The 20,599-nt window shown below is 59.7% G+C and overlaps 2 protein-coding genes across 4 annotated transcripts; one reads left to right on the forward strand and one right to left on the reverse strand.

Moving 5' to 3' along the window:
- Nucleotides 1-65: 65 nt before the first annotated feature.
- Nucleotides 66-17,315, reverse strand: PSD (pleckstrin and Sec7 domain containing). 2 transcript variants are annotated; one of them, XM_025397306.1, is made up of 18 exons: nucleotides 17,043-17,108; nucleotides 16,098-16,156; nucleotides 13,792-14,528; nucleotides 13,424-13,526; nucleotides 12,264-12,630; nucleotides 11,231-11,659; nucleotides 9,843-10,037; nucleotides 9,609-9,689; nucleotides 9,169-9,281; nucleotides 8,511-8,569; nucleotides 8,310-8,399; nucleotides 4,669-4,712; nucleotides 2,478-2,668; nucleotides 2,314-2,384; nucleotides 2,032-2,189; nucleotides 1,720-1,864; nucleotides 1,289-1,432; nucleotides 66-877 (listed from the first exon to the last, which is right to left on the reverse strand). In XM_025397306.1, exons 3-18 carry the CDS (start codon nucleotides 14,443-14,445, stop codon nucleotides 647-649), a joined length of 3,075 nt encoding a protein of 1,024 aa, XP_025253091.1. In that variant the 5' UTR covers nucleotides 14,446-14,528; nucleotides 16,098-16,156; nucleotides 17,043-17,108; the 3' UTR covers nucleotides 66-646. The 2 variants fall into 2 exon arrangements, with proteins under 2 accessions (XP_025253091.1, XP_025253090.1); XM_025397305.1 differs by lacking the exon at nucleotides 17,043-17,108 and adding an exon at nucleotides 17,261-17,315 and having other exon boundaries at nucleotides 67-877.
- FBXL15 (F-box and leucine rich repeat protein 15) lies at nucleotides 16,586-20,541 on the forward strand. 2 transcript variants are annotated; one of them, XM_025397308.1, is made up of 5 exons: nucleotides 16,586-16,811; nucleotides 18,443-18,573; nucleotides 18,747-18,900; nucleotides 19,189-19,694; nucleotides 20,207-20,541. In XM_025397308.1, exons 2-5 carry the CDS (start codon nucleotides 18,521-18,523, stop codon nucleotides 20,394-20,396), a joined length of 903 nt encoding a protein of 300 aa, XP_025253093.1. In that variant the 5' UTR covers nucleotides 16,586-16,811; nucleotides 18,443-18,520; the 3' UTR covers nucleotides 20,397-20,541. The 2 variants fall into 2 exon arrangements, with proteins under 2 accessions (XP_025253093.1, XP_025253092.1); XM_025397307.1 differs by lacking the exon at nucleotides 16,586-16,811 and adding an exon at nucleotides 17,195-17,689.
- Nucleotides 20,542-20,599: the final 58 nt, after the last annotated feature.

The raw sequence follows: 20,599 nt of genomic DNA on the forward strand, positions 1-20,599 counted from the left end.
TGGAACCAGCTACCCATCCTGCCCACACGCCAGGCATGGTGAGAAGAGAAGGATGAGGCCCAGCCAGCAAGTCCAGAGCAATTTTAATGGGGGTGGAGGCTGTACAAAGGGCAAGGCCCACTGAAGCGGGGAAAGCCAGGTCGTGCTGCCCCCGGCCCAGGTATGGGGCCTTGGCATGGACGCCCTTCCTCCACCTCCAGCAAGAGAGAGGGTGAGCCCTTGGGGAGGAAGGAGGGGAAACCAGCTCAGCCCCAAATCCTGGTCTCTGTCCAAGCCAGGCCCCAGGACAGAGGGGGGACTGCTGGTGTCAGGGTGGGGTGGTCTCAGCAGAAAGCAGAAATGGCATCAGGCCTCTCCCACACAAAAAAAAAGCATCAAAAGTTCAGGGGCGCTAGCCCCTCCCACCCCCGCCCACCCTGTACGAAAAAGTGCAAAACATTATCACAAAAAGGGGCTCTCGGACGTGCCCCTAGCCTAGGCTCCTGAGGCCCAGGCCCCAGCCCTGCCCTGCCCCGGACACCGCGTCCGGCGCGGTCGGGCCCTAGACCGGGAGGCCCTCGTGGGTGGCCCGAGGCCGGCCCGGGCTCAGGCAGGGCCATGTCATCCTGCAGGTGCCCAGCAGGCACCCCCCACCCCAAACCTCATCTCAGGGCTTCCGCCGCCCACTGCCTGCCCCTGGCCGAGGCTCTGAGCTGTGACGCTGAGCCCGGGGCTGGCTGGAGGGTTTGGACTGCAGGGAGGGACTGGAGTGAGAAGGAGGGAGTCCGTCCTCTGTGCTCCCGGCCTGGGCTAGTGCTGCCTCCACTGCATCCAGCTCCTCGCTGCCTGCCTTCAGCTTGACCCGAAGCAGCGCTGCATAGGTGCTATAGCGGGATTTCTGAGGCAGAGGGGCAGGAGCTGTGAAAGCCTGTTCTCTGCCTTCTGCCCACCCCCGCATCTGGGCCAGGGAGGGCTGCCAGCAGGGCAGGAGATGGCAGGTGCCCGGCCAGGACTGTGGGATGGTCCCATGCAGGCTGGTACCCTCTCTGGGCTCTCCTGGGACCATCATCTGTAACCTAATGTGTCTTGAGCCTTTACTAGAGCTGGGGAAATGGCACGCTTGACATACGCCTCACCTCGAAACCCCAGTGGGTGTCAAATGTTATCCTTCTTGCACAGAGGAGGAAACTGAGGCTTAGATTAAGCAACCTGCCCAAGGACCTCCAGCCGGTTCCACTCTTAGAGTTCATGCCCTTCACCCTAGTGTGGGCCTGCGTGTGTGGACAGAGGCGCAGGCAGGGAGGCTCACCTCAAACTCCAGGTAGGCCTCCTTCTGCCGCTGCTCTTCAGCCTCCTTGCCCCGGCCCTTCTTGCCCAGCTGGGCGGCTCGGTGCTCCCGCAGCTCACTTGCCATGGCCTTCAGCTTGGCCTCGTGGGTCCGCACCTGTTCCTCCTAGTGGCCAGGGGGAGGCATGGCCATGGTCACTCTGCCCTATATAGTGCCTCTGTGCAGATTTTTAAAAAGATGCCCCTTCCTTTGGACAAACAAACACTATGTTTGGGTTCCCAGCTGGCAAGTGGGACCCAGTGGGGGCTGGATTTCAGCCCCTGCTCACCCCTGTGGCCAGCATCCTGGTGCAGGGGACATCTCCACGATCATACACAGCAGCCTTGAGTGCAGTGGGCCTGAGCCTAACCCCCTCCATCCCACTGGCACCAGGTGGACAGAGCTGGGGCTACCTGGGAGAGGCGGGTGGCAGCGCTGGGCAGGAGAGGGCGGCTGAACTTCTTTTGGGAGCTAACAGCAGCTGGGAAGGGGGGCGCAGAGAACATAGCGGCTACTACATTGATGCGCGTGATCCAGGACTGCATCTGCTCCAGGCTCCTGGGGAGAAATCACAGCCCCTTGGGACCTGGGCCCAGGGTTTCTGTCCCAGGATGCCAGTCCTGGCTCAAGTGTGGCCTGAGAAGGAATGAAATCCAGAGACAGGGAGGGGAGCAGGATGGGAGGTGGGGGAAGGGGTCCAGGATGGGCAGGAGGAGGGCACTCACGGGGCCTGGAAGAGGAAGACCCGCCAGTCAGCTGTGCGCAGGTAGAAGACATGGGGCCTCTTGCTGTAGTCACTGGCACGAGTGGCCAGGGCATGGTGGATGCTGATGGCATTCTTGAGCTCCGTCTCTGAAAGGGCCTTCCCAGGCTTGTACTCCTCCTGCAGGGGTGCCCATCTTATCCTGGCCCCAAAAGCAGCCTGGCCCAGCCCCACCTACTCCCACCCATCCATCACCCACCAGCCAACTCAGTCCCGGCCCCAGCCCCCTGGCCTGGCCCCACACCTTCTGCAGGTAGAGGATCATGCCCTTGAGGATCCCGTGGAAGCTCTTCCAGCCCCGCTTGCCCCGAGGTGCTGCAGAGAGAAAAGACAGGTCAGGGGACCCTGGAACAGGCCCACTCCCATCCATCCCCCAGACGCCACCCCCCCCGCCACTCAGCCACGTACTCTTCCTGCAGTCAGGGTCTGCGTGCACCTTTCGCACCAGGGCCCCGTGCTTGTAGACAGCAGCCCCAGGCTCGGGAGTCAGGTCCAGGAAAGGGCTGGAGCCGCTGCCACTGCCCCCGCTGATCCGCTTGATGACCTTGGGGTTGGGGTCGGCCAACTCAGACAGAGAGCGTCTCAGCTCCTCCTCGTCTCTGCAGGTGTGATCACCTCAGAGGGGGCTGGCCGTGGAGCCGTGACCCCCGCTTCAGTTCTGGCCTCTGCCTGCCCTGGAAAAGCTCCCCCAGTGTTTGTGGCTTGGGGGGCTCAACCTGAGGGTCCTGTCATGTCTCCAGCCTCAGATCACACCTCCCCAATGTGTGGTTCTGCCCCCTCAGAGCAGGGCACTTCCCTCAGAGTTCCCCAGCCTCGAGCTACCACTGTCCCTTCCTCCTATCAAGTAGGGCCAGCACTATCCTCTCCATTGCTGCACACCCGCAGCCCTCACACCCTTCTCCACCAGGACATCCCCAGGTCTGCCTCTGCTAGCTCAACCACATCCAGCCCCGGGCTTTGCTCATGGCTTGTGGCTAAATGGTAGCAGATGGAAGAAGTAGCTTCCTAGTGCCACCCCCACCCCAACCCCATACATCCTGGTCTACAGGCTCAGTCAAAGAAAAAATCGGATTCTATCTTGTCACTCCCTTGCTCAAGAACCTGCAGTAGCTCCCTGTTGCCTCTCATATGGAGCCTATACTGCATCTCCCCCAACACTGTTTTTCTCCATCCCAGCCAGGCCTGCCTTCATTGGTTCCCCACCCCATACTCATTTCAGCCACCACACCTTTGCCTCCCAAATTCCAACTTCCCCTTTCCTCTTCCCAAATGCTGCCCCAACTTCATGGCCCCAGTCTCAACCCTCCAAAAGCCTTCCCCAATCACCCCCTGTACCCTAATCCTGAGCTGTGCCTCCCCTGAGATCTCCAGTGACTGGGAACTCCCAGCTAACTGGGCAGTGAGGGAGTCTCAGTGGATAAAAGCAAATGTGAGTGATCTATGAACTGTGAAAATAAGACCTCTACCCTCAGACTGGGGACCCCAAGGCCCAAACTGGATTTCTTCCCTCAGACTAGGCTCTTCCAAGACATACTTATGAGTCTCTATGTTTCTGTTTTCTTTTCTTTTTTTTCTTTTTTTTCTTTTTTTTTTTTTTGAGACAGAGTCTCGCTCTGTCACCCAGGCTGGAGTGCTGTGGCGCAATCTCGGCTCACTGCAAGTTCTGCCTCCCGGGTTCACACCATTCTCCTGCCTCCGCCTCCAGAGTAGCTGGGACTACAGGTGCCTGCCACCATGCCCGGCTAATTTTTTTGTATTTTTAGTAGAGACGGGGTTTCACCGTGTTAGCCAGGATGGTGTCGATCTCCTGACCTCGTGATCCTCCAGCTTCGGCCTCCCAAAGTGCTGGGATTACAGGCGTGAGCCACCGCGCCCGACCTTTTTTTTTTTTTTTTTTTTTTGAGACGGAGTCTTGCTCTGTTGCCCAGGCTGGAGTGCAGTGGTGCAATCTCGGCTCACTACAAGCTCCGCCTCCCGGGTTCACACCATTCTCCTGCCTCAGCCTCCTGAGTAACTGGGACTACAGGTGCCCGCCACCACGCCCGGCTAATTTTTTGTGTTTGCAGTAGAGACAGGGTTTCATCATGTTAGCTAGGATGGTCTCAATCTCCTGACCTCGTGATCCACCTGCCTTGGCCTCCCAAAGTGCTAGGATTACAGGCATGAGCCACCGCGCACGGCTGAGTCTCTATGTTTCTATTGGAGGCTGCCAAGAACAGACAGCATGGTTACTTGTTTTGTTCTGTGACATCTGGGCTCCCTAGGACCTGAGAGGGCCTCTTGTGCTGCTGGTCAAGGCCCTGCTTCCAGAGGCTTCTGCTTTTCCACTAGGGTTGCCAGGGGACCTCCCTTTGATGTTTCAGCACCTCTCTTCCCACCCCAACCCACTTGTCATAACAACCCAGCTAGAGACAAGATACAGAACCCCAAATTCAGGCAGACATCTCCAAAGAAGGAAGTGAGGCAGCCTCACTGCCTCTCATGGCCTCTCACTCTCCTCCCCTGCCCCACCCAGGGCCCACCCCAGCTCTCTCAGCCTCCCCAGGCAGCCCCTTCCCCATGCCCCATCTTAGCCCCACCACGCAGCCCCGGGACTCACATGGCCCACTGCAGCTTCTCATTCTTGATGGAGCTGTACAAGGCCTGGGGGGTGGGGGAAACAAATTAGGGGGTTGTGGGTCAGTACCCCAGTGTCAGAGCTTAGAGCCTTCCCCTCTCACTTGGGAGATGAGCCAGAACTAAGGGCAAAGGGCAGCAGGATATAATGACCAAGAACACAGGCTCCAGAATGGAGACCCAGGCCCGGCTCCACCACCTGAGCTGCATGACTTTGGGCAAGTATCCATGGAGAGGAACAAACGTAGTAACATGTGGGCACAGGCAGTTAGCACAGGGCATCCCGGCACAAGGCTGACGCACAGTAAATGGTTGTTGCTATTATTATCTTTATTGTTGTTAAGGGGCTGTCCTGCTCAGATCCTGGGCTGGAGAAGCACAGCCCTGGAGGGAATGGGGAAAAGCAGCCCAAGAAATTCCCCTTCCCCCAACCATGCGCTCTGGCCTGTTTCCACAGGATGAGCCCACACATAGCATATGGGGAAACTGCGACCCCAGGATAGAGGACTCGCCCTCTCAGCACCTTTCTTCACTAATAGAGAGCACACTATCATGGCTCCCAACACCAAGACAAGCTGAGGCCTCCCCCTAACCCTGACAGCCCCAACAAGCCAAATGCCAGGGTGGTCCAGCGCCCTGCCCATGTGCACACTTTCTCACCAGAGAGCAAACACTCATCTAAAAAGCAGTGGTTTTAGCTTCCAATTCCTGCATAGCCCAAACTCTGTGTGATGTGAACCAGCCACTTCCCCTCTATCCAGCTGGCCTGGGGACATTTGGGGGTTCCGGGGTGGTCAGAAGAGAGAACAGGCTCCAGAAGTGGCATGGGGTCCCCTCTTCTCTGGAGTGGCCTGGAACATGGGTCCACGCCAGCGCCTCCAACTGTGGGGGTACTTCCGTCAGCCTGTCCGTGAGTGGGTGTGTCCCCAGCATGTGCATGTTGGGCTAAGTGTGTGGCGTGTGATGCTGCCTGCATGTGAGCTGGGTGCAGTGGTGACGTTGGCAACTTCCCTGTGATGGGACACAGCCTCCCCTTCACTCCTCCCAACAAACCAGTCTCTGACTCTCTCACTGCCCACGGCCATGCCCAGCCACACGGCAAACCAGGCATCCCAACTGGGCACACACTGTTCACACCCTTGTCTGGGGATGGGTGTACCCCACAGCCTCCAACCCCCGCTCCACCGCCCCCAGCACAACCAAGGCAAATCAACACATAGACCTTCCAGCACACACCCAGTCAAAACCCAGCATGGCTCAGACCCTTAATCCTCACTCACCAACTCTCTGGCCAGAAAGCGGAAGCGTCCACCAACATCCAACCTGCAATCCTTGCCTCCAGCCTTCTAGTTCACCCCTGCCCTGTCTCAGGACCCCTTCGGCGCACCACCACACCTCCTTCGAGGGCCCCGAACCCCATCGGTGGGCCGCAAGTCATATTCAATCTAGAAAACCCTCTTCGGTTTGTGAGGCCCACCTTGGTCCCAGGGTCTGTGCCCTCCCTGCCCCCCAGCCCGTGCCCACCTCTGGCTGCCCCTGACCTCTGTCCCTACCAGCCTACCAGGCTCTGCCCGCGGTTCGCGCCGCCCTCGGTGCCTCCCTCAAGCCTCCCCCTCAGTCGCCCCCCAGCCTGGCGTGGGCCGCGGCCCCAACGCCCTCACCGCCTTTTTCTTCTTGCGGCTCTGCAGGCGGCTGACCACCAGGTCGGTGTAGAGCACCGGCTTGAGGCTGCGCGAGCGCTGCGGCCAGCCGTAGCACAGGGTCTCCGCGCCGCGGTGGGTGCGCCCGTAGCGCACGGAGCACAGCGAGCGCGAGCGCAGCCGCCCGGCGCTGCTGTGGATGCTGTTGACGCCGATCATGCTGGCCCGGCCGGCGCGCCGAGGCCCCCGGCCATGCCCCCGCCCGCCCTCGGCCCCCGGGCCGCCCGGACGGCCCGCGGACCGCTCCCCCGACAGCCAGCGCGAGCGGCGCGGCCTGGCCCGAGCCGGCCCGGCTCTCAGGGACGCACGGAGTGCGCGGCGGTGGCGGCGCTGTCTGCTCTGCGGCTGGGCTACAGCGGGAGGGGGGCACCGACGGGAAGGGGAGGGCGAGGGCGGGGGGCGGGGATCGCATGAAATGGAGGCGCCGGATCGCGAAGGGGGCCCTCCCCGCGCGGCCACTGGGAGGAGCCTGGGGAGGCCAGCGTGGGTGGCAGCTCCGGGGAGGCTGGGAGCGCCGCTATGCCTGGGGCTGTGACGCTGGGCGGACCCAGCAGGGTCTGGAACTCCCTTCTGGCTCGTCTGGGTTGGGGTGGTGGGAGGCGAGAGGCCGGACCGCTTCCCTGCGGCCCTTTTCCACTGAGCCAAGAGGGACCCCGAGGGAGGACCAAGGCAGGGAAGGAGCAGCCCCGACTTCATGCAGCTCACCCGCAGATACCCCCCATATATAGATCCCAAGTCACGTAACACACCTCGATTCTGACGTACACCCCAACAAACCAGACGCACCAGTTCACGGTCACCCCAACTCGCAGACACTACCCATTCAAATGGACACTTCAAAACTTACAATCTTTAGCTCACAAACATACACCCCCTACTCAGAGGCATATGGCATACCTCAGACACGGCCAATTCGAAGATGTACACCCCACCACACATAAACATCCAGCCTACACCCCAACTCAGACACACACTCTAAATCGTAAGCCCTAAAACACAAACACACCAAGCCATACAAACCCTTGATTCACGACGCCCGGGCACACAGATGCAACTCAACTCAAGCATACACCCCAGCTCACCATGGACTTTCCCTCTCGGATACACCCCAAACTCAGAAGCCCAGCACCCCAAGCTCACAGACACGCCCTGGGACACTCCTGTGCTGTTACATGTATGTAGTGGCGCAGAGACACCTTTGTCCAAGCCTGGGGGTTTCTTCAAGTGAGTCCAGGCCTCCCTGGATAAACTACCACCACATCAGGGAGAAGAGTGAACCCATTGGACGAGCCGTTCCCTTCTCCCACCGGTACCAGCCCCTACGTATCTGACCCCTCAGTTGTGGGTCATGGAGCTGGCGCCTGGGAACGGGGCCTGCTCACAGGGAGCCAGAAAGCAGTTTCTAGCTCCAGCTTTGCGCTAACTCGCTGCCAGACCTTGGAAAAGCTTAGTCCATCTCAGTCCCCTCTCCCTCTGGGTCCCTGCAGCGCAGCAGCACCAGGAGGGTCTTTTTGGCTGTCCACGCGGCGGGGGAGCAGTGTGGAGTGTACCCCCACCCAATCCCGGCCCTGTGCAGGGACCCCCGCAACTCCCGCCTTCCACCCCAGCACACACTGGAGGAGGGGAACTGATGAAGGCAAATGCAGGGGCCTGGGCCGCCTGCTCGCGTGTTTTCCAGAACCGGGTCCCCTCCCCCGCCGCGCGCAGCCGCGACCGCACGCATGTGCGCCATGTTCCGGGAGAGCCTGCGCGTGGGGCCGGGGGAGGGGGTGGTCCCCAGGCTGAGTCACGAGAGCCCAGGCTCCCGCGGCAGTAGCGGGGGCGGCAAGCCCCAGCCCTGCCCTCCCTTGGACTCCGGACTCTGTCGCCGACTGGGTCCTCCATCCTTCCCCTCCAGCAACTTCTACCCTGCCCCGCCCCCCACCTTGAGCAGCTCCCTAGGGAAGTCGCCGCCGTCATTGAGGCCCTCCAGGTTCCCGATGAAGTCCCCGCAGGTCATGCGCTTCCCGATGTTCTAAGGGAGGCAACAGAAGCCTGTGAGTTTGGAGGGCCCTTGGCCTCCCAGGTCCTGAATGTCTGGCCAGGGGTTTGTTTTCTGGCTCCTGCCCGCCCGGCCCCCACTCACGTGGCCGTGGAGATCGGTGTTGAGCAGCATGAGCGCACAGGTCAGAGTGTGGGCGCCGTCTAGGGGAGAGCTGACTTTCAGCCTTGGCTGCCTCCCAGGGACCCTTCCCACAGCCATATTCCCCAACCTCCCAGTTCATCTCCACCTGCTTTGGCCGGCAACCTCCTACCTCCTGAACTCCATTAGTGAACCCTCCCTACAAAGAGCTCCTCTTCCAACAGATCCCTCAGCAAGGACCTAGCCCTCTTCTCAGGATCCGTCCCTGGCTCCCTCAGGTACTGAGGGCTGCCCACTAGTTGCCCCAACGTTCCCTTGCCTCTAAGCCTGGACCACAAGAAAGTGAACCACAGCACAGTCCTGTAGACCAGGGCAGTCAAACAGAAACCCCACTCCAGCCAAGCACTGGCCTGCACAGGCATGCAAACTCCTGCCTCTTCACAGCACACTCAACCCTAGCAATATGCCTGCCCACATGTATAGTTCCACATACATGCAGCCATGACAGCACTGTCTGCACACATGCAAGTTCACATGCCTACACATATGTATATCTATTCCCTGCTGTACACACACTCATGCTCTTGTACACACACACAGGGCCCAGCCCATTTTGCCTCTGTGGCCAGCTAAGAACCCCCCTGCTCTCGGAACTCCTCACCCTCTGAGGACAGGGCTTCAGGATTGCACTGGAAGTATCGCTGGGAGAAGTGGGCCAGCACGCGCTCTCGTTCCTGGGTCTCACCCATTAAGGCCAGCTCCTTCAGAAACACCCTGGGGAAGGGGCAAGAGAGGGCTGCCTAGCAACCAGGAGTTTCTGGCCTCTGTCTCTGGGGTGACAGGTGGCTTTGAGAGTAGAGCAGCTGGGGTGGGAAGGGGAGGAAAGAAAGGGGATGAGGGTATGCACCCTGACCATTCACCCATCACCCCTACCCAAGGTCCCTTTACCAGGCAGCTCTGGACCTTGGTCATGCCCAGCCAGCTTGGGAAGGGTGAGGTCAGGACAGCTTGTGGGGGACAGAGGGGCTCAGAGGAGGCATCCTGGGGCCCTAACATGAAGCCTGGAGAGTGGGGGCTGTCCTCCAAAGGGTCAACACCCACCTGAGAGCTTGGTCCAGAGTCATGCCCGTGAAGACAAAGAACTTGAGGTACTCCCCAGCCACCAGTTTGCTGAAGTCATTGCTGTGGGCAGGATAGAGAGACAGGTAGGGTCTCAAGGGGAAGCGCAGGGGGTCAGGTGGGGATTACCCAATGACCTGGGGACATTAGATGGAGAGCTGCCTTCAGGATGCACTCCCTCTGCCCCCATCCTCAGTCCCAGCCTAGTGGCTTTACTTCTTGCCAAGGTGCCGGGCCACATCAGCCTTCCTGAAGCCGTCTAGTCGGTACAGTCTCTTGGCCAGGCGCTGTGCAGCCTCCAGGTCTGCTTTCTGCCCATTGGACAAGGTGTCTGTGCTTCCCAGGGCCAGCCGCTCTGTGCTGTCCAGCTCTGAGTCTGAGTCGGACACCAGCTGGCTCAGGGGTGGTTCGCTGCCGGGATAGAACACCAGCTCAGGCTGGGGCAGGGTCCTTAGGAGCCATCCAGACCCTCCTTCTGCCTCCAGGCGCAGAAGGTGGAGAAGGGGAGGGAGTGGAGGGACATGGGAAAGCATTCTTCTTTTTCCCTGGGAAGGAGATTAGATTCTCTCCATCAGCCTACTCTATCATTACCACCTCTCTGTGGAAGTCCTGCCTTAAATCTAACCCACATCCATCTTGCTGCTGTGGGAGTTCTGGTTGCTTCCCCAAGCTCCCAGGGGCCTACATTTGCTATTAGATGTAGATTATCTGTTCCCACCTTGGCCCTACACAGAAAATAGTCCTTTGTCTCTTAGACTATGGACAAAGGTGGAATAGATGGGCTACTACGGAGGAACTGTGGAGGGTCAGGGAAAGATTTGAGGGCAGCAGGGATACTGGTCCGAAGGCTTTCCCCCTCCTGCCTTTTAGGGAGAGGAGCCTGTCCTTGGTGCTCCCCCCTCTACCCACACAGAAGCAGGCTCTGGAGTTAGGGGGTTAAGGGTCAGGGTGCGCACCCTCATTCCCTTTCTCTCCTCCCCTTCCCACCCCAGCTGCTCTACTCGCAAAGCCACCTGTCACCCTAGAGACAGAGGCCGGAAACTCCTGGTTGCTAGGCAACCCTGTCTCCCTGGCCACCCCCTCCTGTTGCCATGGCTTCCATGACTGAGAGGGTAGCTGGCAGAGGGGAGAGCAGAAAGGTTAGACTGTGAAAGGACTTCCTGGAGCTGGACGAGAGATGCCTGATTGGGCAGGGGCGACATGGGAGGGAGGCAGTGGGAGAGGCTGGTGGCTGCATCTTTGGTGAAGCTTCCAGGCTGGGTGGGGGTAAGGTCACAAGAATTCTGAACAGGCTAAAGACTCTGCAAAGGGAAGAAAGAGCCCTCCAGGAGAGCAAGAAGGGTATTCTCCAGGGATCCTTCAATGCTGAATCATGCTTTCTCAAGCCACTGGACTTGAGACCAAGAGAGGCGCTGTGAGGGACTCCCCCTCACAGCTAATGGCAGTAGTCCTCCAAATGGGAAAACAGGATCTGCATCCCCTAACCACCCCTACTCAGGGGTCAGGAATATAAACTAATCCTCACACTCAGGATCTGTCCCTTACAGCAGCTGTTTCTGGAGCCCTGGGGGCCTCAAGTCTGAGGGACAAAAGGAATTACTTACCTCCCAAGGGGTGCTGCACCCAGCCCAAGGCTGTCCTCTGAGTGGCAGGGACTAGGGGGCTCCCTCCCTGGGGCCAGCTTGGCTCTGGCCTCTGCCTCCTCCTCCTCCCCTCTCTGTGTCCAAGGACCATCAGCAGCAGAGCTGGTACCAGAATCCGGTTCAAGAGGGGCAAGTGGGGCGGGAGCTGGTGGGTCAGGCCGGGGGGCAGGGGGTTGGGGAGGCAGCTCAAAGGTGAAGAAGGGGCTCTGGGTTGGGCCAGGTGAGGCCAAGGCCTCCAGCGAGGCGAGGCTGGTATAGGAGGTGCCTTTGGCCCGGTGTGACTCCAGGATGGCTTCAAACACACAACTGAAAGAGTCAGGCCCATCAGCCGAGGGGCTGGTCCCAGGTAGAAAGGGCACAGGTGACTTGAGAGGCATCCGGCTCCCTGGCCTGCAGGGGCAGGGAGAATCTCTGATTAGGGGCCCAGATTACAGGGCTCGGGCAGAATTTCACTGAACTCTCACACTGACTCTGCTTAGGGGATTATCATCTCCTTTTCACTGGCTCCTGCCCACTAACAAAAAAGAGCCTCCAGGGTAGGGGACCAAGCTATTCAGTGCCCCCTGAGGCACACCAGCCCTACCAGTCCCCAGCACCCAGTCCCCTCCCTCCCTGCTAATCTCCCTTTCTCCTCATTTTCCCTGATCCGCTTCCCTCCTGCCATCCCATTTCTATTTCTGGCAACATCTTAGGAGAAGATGAGGCTCCAAGCGACACTGGGGTGTGAGACGGAAAGGAATGTCCCCACACTCCCCACTCTCCCACCAGGATCCGGACTCATGCTCCTGTGATCCTGGGCTTGACTGCGGCCTTTGGCCTCTCACCCTGCCCCCTGTTCTGCTTGAACCCCTGGCCTCTTTGCTTCCCACATCCCCAGTGTTCTGCCAAGCCTCAGGCCACCATGCCCACACCCATCTCTATCCCAAGCCCTTTGAGCCCCGCTCTGCCTGTATGCCAATGGGAAGCCACTTCCTTCTCCCACTCCCCCACTCACCGGGCCCCGTCAGAGGCCTCAAACACCTCGTCATCCACATCTTCTTCCCCGCCTGCCTCATCCTCGTCCTCATCCTCATTGCCACTGCCGAGGCTGGGATGAGGGTCAGGGCGTAGGCCGGGCCGTGGGGCAGGTGGGTGGGCAGTGCCTGGTGGACCCTCAGAGCTGGGCTGACTTTCAATGGCCGAGTCAGCCTCCTCCCGCTCAGCCAGCACCTCATCGATGTCAGTCTCGCGGTAGCACCTCAGGGGCACCGTGTCCAGGTCTGTCTCTGAGTACTTGGCCGCTTGCCCCACAGCCACCCCAGAGCCCTGCCTTGAGCCCACCCCAGGTGGAGATGGGGGGGCCTGCTCTGGGGGCTTAGCACCTGTAGTGTGCATAGGCATCCAGGTCAGGAGGTTATCCACGTCAGCTCCCTGTCCTAATTCTGCTGTAGGAGCTCTGCCCACTGCCTCATATTGGCAGGAAGTTCTCTCACTGTCTAGCCACCATTCCTCCTGCTACAAACTTAGCTTGTTCCTGGTGCCAGTGGAGCTCATTTAAAATCAAGTTCTTGTCAAATGGCTTTGAGGAACTGGGGGAAGACCAGTCTTTTTCTTTCTCTCTTTCTCTCTCTCTCTCTTTCTTTCTTTTTTGAGACAGGGTCTCACTGTGTCACGCTGAAGTGCAGTGGTGCAATTATAACTCACTGCAGCCTTGATCGCCTGGACTCAAGGGATCCTCCCAACCCAGCGTCCCCAGTAGTTGGGACTATAAGTGCACACCACTACATCCAGCTAATTAAATTTTTTGTAGAGACTCGCTATGTTGCCCAGGCTGGTCTTGGATTGCTGGCTTTGAGCAATCCTCCTGCCTTGGCCTCCCAAAATGCTGGGGCCACTGAGCCCTGCTGAGCCTCTTTTCTACTCCATGGAATGCCCCTCAATATCCTGCCGTCCCCTCCCTCCATTACTCAGCTTCCTCCAGGTGTCCCACCCAGTCCCTATCCTCCAGCCTCCCATCATAGCGCAGATGGAAAGATTGAGGCCTGGGGAGACATTGGCTGACTCAAGAGCCAATTCCAAGGATTAGGGGAAGTTTGAAGGAGGGCTCCCTACTGAGTCTCAGCTGCTGTGGGGAAGGTCCTGCCCTGTTCTCTCTGCCTCAGTCCCAGGCCTTACCTGAGCTGGGGGGGTCCAAGGAGCCATAGAAGAATTCCCATTTGGCTCGAGCGATTCTCTGGGCATGAGAGGAAACTTCCCGGGGGGAGGACCAGGTATCCCCCTGAGCCAAGGAGGGAGACACAGGCACCCAGAGATAAAACCAGACATACAAGGACACAAGAATATGGGACAGAAACAGAAATTAAAACATGCAGGGACAGAGATGGAGGTGCAGAGACACAGAGACAAACACAGAGGGCAAGAGAGAGGCAGATTTAGGACAGATTAAAGGATTCAGAGTGAACAGCAGACAAGCCCATGTCTGATAGGAGGTTAAGCCTTGCCCCTACACTGGGGGCCCCGGGAGCCCAGGGGAAGTTGCATACCTGGTTCAGGAATCCAGTGTCAGCAGGTCCTCTGAAGAGTGTGGCCAGGCGCTCAGGGGGGCCCCCAAGCCCATTGGGGAGAGAGGAGTAAAGGCCATCTGCTCCAACCTGGGGTGGGGCTGGCGGCCCATGTACAAGGTTCCGGCTGCCAGGTAGGGCGGAGCCTCCTCTGGCGGGGAGTGGGTCTGATGTGGATGCTTCCAGCCGTAACTTCCGGTTGGAGCCAGGCCCAAGGGCTGGGGTGGGCCTGGGAGGAGAAACCCCCCCCAGATCCCAGCTCCGACTCAAGCCCCCGGGAGCAGGTAGCCCATTCAGTGGCCTCACACTGGCCTTCTCCACAAAGCGGAAGATGACCACAGAGCTCTGGGCCCCGGGTGGGGGCTGCCCAGTGGGTGAAGAGGGTGCCCAGGGTGAGGGAGCAACACGGGGTGAGGGGGGGCCACGCAGAGGTGTACAGGGTGCTGTCACACGTCCCAGTTCCCGGCCTCGAGGACCTGGACCTGCCACTCGCCGTAGCAAGGAGCCTGTGCTGCCATACATGCTGGCTGGGGGGCTCTGGGGCACTGGGCCTTCGGGGAGCCAGCGGCGTGGGCATCGTGGTGGGGAGATGGCACAGTCGCCTTCCGAGCAGAAGCGCATGGCACCCTGGGCCATGCTGGGGCCGGGGGTCAGGCTGGGGGGGCAGGGATGGCGAGGCCAGGCGGGGAGTAAGGGGGCTGCATGCTCTTCAGACAGGCCTGTAAAAGAGGAAGGGGAGCATGGGGTGAACTGCCAAGGAGTTAGATGGACAGGACAGCAGAGATAGGGAAGGGAAGGTTGGCTGGGACCTCTGAGTACCAGGGGCCTAGCTCATCCTGGTAATATGGGATCACTGATCCCACGCCTGGGGGCTACTTCCATAGAGGCCTGAGGAGAAAAGAGTTATACACCCGGTGGGCCCCTGGCTCCTTTCCTTCTGCCTGGGGCCCTGAGCATCACCCTGGGAGGACAGAGGAAGCAACTTCAGAAGTTGAGTGAGCCCGGAGTTCTTATGGCACTTTGGAGCTACTTCTGGAATGGGGGAAGTTGGTACTCCACCCTTTGGAGAAGGGGTGTCAGCCAGCTGTCACCATCATACCACCCTGTGACCCCTATAGTCTCTCTTATGGAGGCTTCTCACTCAGGGAAGGGAAACTCAGGCCTCCTGGAAGGAGAGGGAAGAAGAACAGGGGTTATATAGGGATGCTGAAGGGCTGAGAGGCACAGCATGGAAGTGGGGAGAAAGGCCTGAGCAGAGGGTCCTACCCCCAATATATACATACTGAATGGGAAAGGGACATTCTTCTTCTTCTTCTTCTTCTTTTTTTTTTTTTTTCGAGATAGAGTTTCACCCCTGTGACCAGGCTGGAGTGGAATGGTGCTATCTCGGCTCACTGCAACCTCTGCCTCCCAGGTTCAAGTGATTCTCTTGCCTCAGACTCCCGAATAGCTGGGATTACAGGCACCCACCACTACGCCTGGCTAATTTTTGTATTTTTAGTAGAGACAGAGTTTCACCATGTTGTCCAGGCTGGTTTTGAACTCCTGACGTCAGGAGATCCACCTGCCTCCGCCTCCCAAAGTGCTGGGATTATAGGCGTGAGCCACCGCACCCGGCCAGGGACATTCTTTCCTTCATACAGGTACAGACAGGCACACACATACACAGACACACATGCACACACACACATACATAAGGACAAATATGTCAGTACACAGTTAAACACATTCATAGGCAACACCCTCTGGCACACACAGACACAGACACACACACACTGCTCAAAGACACACCCTCATGCACTCTCATAGTCATAACAAATATGTGTGTAATGAAAAGGCACATGCTTGTTTTACACACACACCATCATCAAACAGGAAGACACAAAGAGGTACCCAAATATATACACAGGCTGTCATTCTCCAGTGCACACAGAGGTCCAGGTGTATCAGACACTCACAGAGACCTACTGCTCACAGTCACATACACATACAGATGTACACATACAGATGTACACACTCAAGCAGGGACACACACCCTCCCCTCCCCCCCACCTACTAGGGTCTCTTGAGGGGAATCTGCATCATATTCCTCTCCTCTCCCTCTCTCCCCAGGGGTAAGACAGATCCCATCCGGGAGAGACCAGAACCAGGTAAAGGGGCCTCTGGTGGCAATGCAGGGGAGGGGCAGAGGTCAGGAGTAGCAACCCTGCCAGGCAGGTTCTGGAAGCTCAACGGGGTCCCAGCGCATACCCGGCGCAGCCCCAACTCAATGCCACCTCAGTACTCACCGCTGCTCGCCCAGAGCTGGGACCGAGGAGAGACAGAGGAGAGGCTGGGCCCAGCTGAGCTGTGAAGGCAGCGCAGCTCCCGTTTGCTCCAGGCCCGCCCGCCTCTCAGTCCCTCCCCCTACCCCCTACGCGCCGCTCAGGCAACGCTAATCCCCCCCAACCCCCGCCCTCTCCCAGGGCCCGGAGCCCCGGAGGCTGCCAGCCCCCTTGGTCGCTAGGTCCCCGCTGGGCTCTCCCGCCAACCTAAGACCCGCCCCAGACAAGGAGGAGGGCGCATGGAACCCCTGGTTCTATTCCCCAGACCCTGACGTGCCCCACCCCACTTGTGTCCACGTCTGTCTCGCCCACCGCCCCTTGAGCCACACGTAAGGCCCGGCTGCACACGCGTGTCCCGCTCCAGACCCCACGCGTGTCCCTAGGAGGCTGCCACATGACCTGTTACATGCCACACGCGCTCCCGCCCCCACGAGCACGCGGCCGCGCCAAGCACACGGTATGGGTGTAGACTGGACCCGCCCCCTAAATCCAGGAGACCATCAACTATGGAAAGGAGATCTAGGGAACACCGTCTTGAACCCGCCAGGGGTTTTGAGTCTCGGACCCAGGAGACCCAACCGTGACCACCCCCCCAGGATGCAGCAGGGGGATGTTAAATCAGATTTCAGGAAGAACTTCCTTGCTGCCTGAGTTAGGTGTCGTCACGCCTGCCCAGGGGTAAGAGATGACCTAGGGACTGGAAGACGTGGGCGACAGGCAACCCTTGTGCCCTTGGCCAGGGTAGAAGGGGACCCTGCTATTTTAAGAAAGAGCCGCTCGAGTTACTATGGCAACTACTCTCTTTGGGAGGGCCAGGGAGGGCAGATGGTGACCTCGGAAGGAAGAAGGGGTCTGTTCGGGCAGTCAGGGGGCGCGAGGACGTGCGAGGCGGGGGCGCGCGGGGCTCACCGCGGGGAGGGGCGGCGCGGACTCCGCGTGGTGCTGAAGGGGACAGCGCCAGATTTGTCGCACTGCGCAGGCGCAGAGGCGCGAACAAAGAGGGGAGGGGGACGAGGCGCGCGGCCGGAGGTGGTGCGCGCTCACGTGGCTCTATCTTTGCAGGGGTCAGTCCTCCCAGCTACCCCCTCCCTAAGCAGGCTGAGGAAGAAGAGGTAGCAAGCCCTCACCTAACTTGACCCCTTTTTTGTCCTTCCGCGCCACTGGCTTCTCCCTTCTCGCTGCCTTGCGGGGTGGGGAAACGTGGAAGGAATTCTGGGAAAACCAGATGTCTGGGTTCTCTATTCCCGTCTGGCTTCATTCTGGACAAGGCGCTTCCTCTCCGGGGCCTCGGTTTCCCCATCTTTAAAATGGAGAGATAGCATAGACCTGCCCACCTTTCAGAGGTGCCCGAAGCCCTGACGAGATAACAGATGAGAAGTGGTTTTCATTGTGATGAGCCAGCTGAAGCGGTTGCACCGAAGGAACGCCAGACCGTCAGCGGTGCAGCGGCCCTCGCGTCCTTCACATCCCCCCATACTCATCCCGTGGATGATGGGGGAAGGCACTACCCCTGGGGTCCCCCGGAGCGGATCCTGGGACTGGGACGTGGGGACGCGGTGAGAGGCAGTCTTGAAGCCGAGTCCAGAGGTCTGGGGCGTCACTGCCCCAGGGCGGACCCAGCCTCAGACCCTACAACTAAACCCAAGGCCAGCCGAGAAGCACTACTCCTGGCGGGCTGAGCTGAGCTCTCCTTCTTCTCAGGACTCTGGACCTTTGGAGGAAATGAAAGGGACCCAGTTGGACATATAGTCTTTATTTGCGCCCCCTACGTCTCTCTTCCCCCGGCAGAAACGCGGCCCAAACTGTTACGAAGTGGAAGAGGCTGGATAGCTCTTCACAATTAATCAGGAATGGGAGGTTTGAGCAGGTTTACTTGATGAGGGAAAAATTATAGCCTCGCCCATTCATTCATTATTTCAACAATTACTTATTGAACACCTGTTACGTGGCAGACAGTAAGAGCCTGGATAGTTTCTCTCCGTTTTTCAAAGTCGCTAAACGCGACCAGAGGGCAGAGGCGAGGCCGGTAACCTAGGAGTCCTGGCTCCGCCCCCTCCGCGTTTGGCCTTGCCTGCTCCTTCCATCATCACTTCACTCAGAGGCGGCTACTGGCCCAAGAGGACGACAGAAGCCAGTCTCTGATGCCCACCGCATTCTCCAGCTTCGGGCCTCAAGCTCTGTAGCTGAGAAGGCGAGGCCTAATGTTACACCACCGGTCTGTTCCGCCTGTGTTTTGGGGTGTACCCGAAAAACTTTCAGATTGGATCCTCGGTGACACGGCACTCGATTGAATAGGTCTATCTCTACAGCCCAAGGAGGCGGGTTTGGCACGGCCACTCCAAGGCCAAAGCGAGGAAATCTTACTGCGCACGCGCAATATACAGCCGATGGAGCCACCGATGGAGCCGTCCGGAGGGGAGCAAGAGCCCGGGGCCGTCAGGTACCGAGTACCGGAGGGGCCGAGAGAGGGAAGACGAACCTGCGGGAGGGTATCCGAGCCGGGGCTGGGTCTGGGGGCCGCTCTTGGGAACTGGGGCGCAGGAGCATAACGGAGGTGGACTCGCAGGTAATAGTGGCCTCGGGACGCCGGTGCCAACGCCCCTTTACTCGCAGGCTCCTGGACCTGCCCTGGGAAGATGTGCTGCTCCCACACGTCCTGAACCGGGTCCCGCTGTGCCAGCTGCTCCGGCTGCAGCGCGTTAGCCGGGCCTTCCGGGCGCTGGTGCAGCTTCACCTGGCCGGGCTGCGTCGCTTCGATGCAGCGCAGGTGAGCCGGGGGCTGAAGCCCCGCCCCTGCCTGGGTACCGCCCCGCCTCTAGCCCAGCCCCCAGCCCCGCAGTATACCCTTCTGGACCCCCTTGGGCCGCCGGGGCTGCCCGGGGAGGGATCCACGCAGCAGGGAGTACTCCCAAAGGGCAAGTACTGGGTAGCGACTCAGAGGGAGAGTGAGGTCTCTCCTGGGAGAGCAGGAGGCTGCCAGAAAAGAACTCAGGGGCGCATAGGCGGCTGAGGAGTGCAGGACGGGCTGAGAGTTGGGGTGCCTCCCCGCCCGCAGGTGGGTCTGCAGATCCCGCGGGCCGCATTGGCCCGGCTGCTGCGGGACGCCGAGGGGCTGCAGGAGCTGGCGCTGGCGCCGTGTCACGAATGGTTGTCAGACGAGGACCTGGTGCCGGTGCTGGCGCGTAATCCGCAGCTGCGGAGTGTGGCGCTGGGCGGTTGCGGGCAACTGAGTCGTCGGGCGCTTGGGGCGCTGGCCGAGGGCTGCCCACGCCTGCAGCGCCTGTCGCTCGCGCACTGTGACTGGGTGGACGGGCTGGCGCTGCGCGGCCTCGCTGACCGCTGCCCGGCCCTGGAGGAGCTGGATCTCACCGCCTGCCGCCAGCTCAAGGACGAGGCCATCGTGTACCTGGCGCAGAGGCGCGGCGCTGGCCTCCGCAGCCTCTCTCTGGCCGTCAACGCCAACGTGGGGGACGCCGCGGTTCAAGAGTTGGCTCGGAACTGCCCAGAACTCCAGCACCTTGACCTCACCGGCTGCCTCCGCGTCGGAAGCGACGGTGTCAGGTGCCTGGGCCTGATGGGGCGGGAGGAGGGCAGTCACTTAGCCTCTGCTGGTATGGGGCGGGCTGTAGTTGTTAAAAGCTCGGACTGAGGCTTCTGAATCTTCCTGCAAACCACAGCACCCCCATTCTGAACAGAAAGGGCCTCTAGGGTTGCCTAGGCCAGAGAGCCCATAGTTTAAAAACTTTTTTGAACCAATATTTACACATTGGGAGATTTCACATAGAAAGTCGACTTCTGGCTTTTCTTCAACAAGCGGGAAACCTTGCAATCCTAGGTGGAGCTGAGGGCCGAGTTCCCCTCCTTAAATGAGACGGGAAGTCTCCAGCTCACTGGAAGCCAATCCAGGTGCCTCCCTTGTGTAGGGACGGAAAAAGTATGCCCCTGCCCCGAGCTGGAGGGAGACTGGGATTTTGCCAGAGCCAGTCCGAGGCTGAGTGAGCCCGGGCTCCCACCTTACCCCACCAAGGGTGTGGTGGCTTCATGCCCCTAGCCTCACCCTGCTCCTCCCTCAGGACATTGGCCGAGTACTGCCCCGCGCTGCGCTCGCTGCGGGTGCGGCACTGCCACCATGTGGCGGAGTCCAGCCTGAGCCGCTTGCGGAAGCGCGGCGTGGACATCGACGTGGAGCCGCCGCTGCACCAGGCCCTGGTGCTGCTGCAGGATATGGCTGGCTTCGCACCTTTTGTCAACCTGCAGGTCTGACGCGCCTGCCAATCGGAGCACAGCTGGACTGTGTGGCTGGGGCCTGACACTGAGCTGTAGGGAACCTGAACTGTGGGGACCTCTGGTGAGAGGCCAGTGCCCTGCCCCACCCTGGAGCTTCAAATAAAGAGCTTTTTACCCCCTCTTGCCTGGTGCTGCCCTGTTGAAGATAGGGGATTCGAAGTTGGGGAGGAAAAGTCAGA

Source organism: Theropithecus gelada, chromosome 9 (assembly GCF_003255815.1).
Source record: "Theropithecus gelada isolate Dixy chromosome 9, Tgel_1.0, whole genome shotgun sequence".
Lineage (NCBI taxonomy): Eukaryota > Metazoa > Chordata > Mammalia > Primates > Cercopithecidae > Theropithecus > Theropithecus gelada.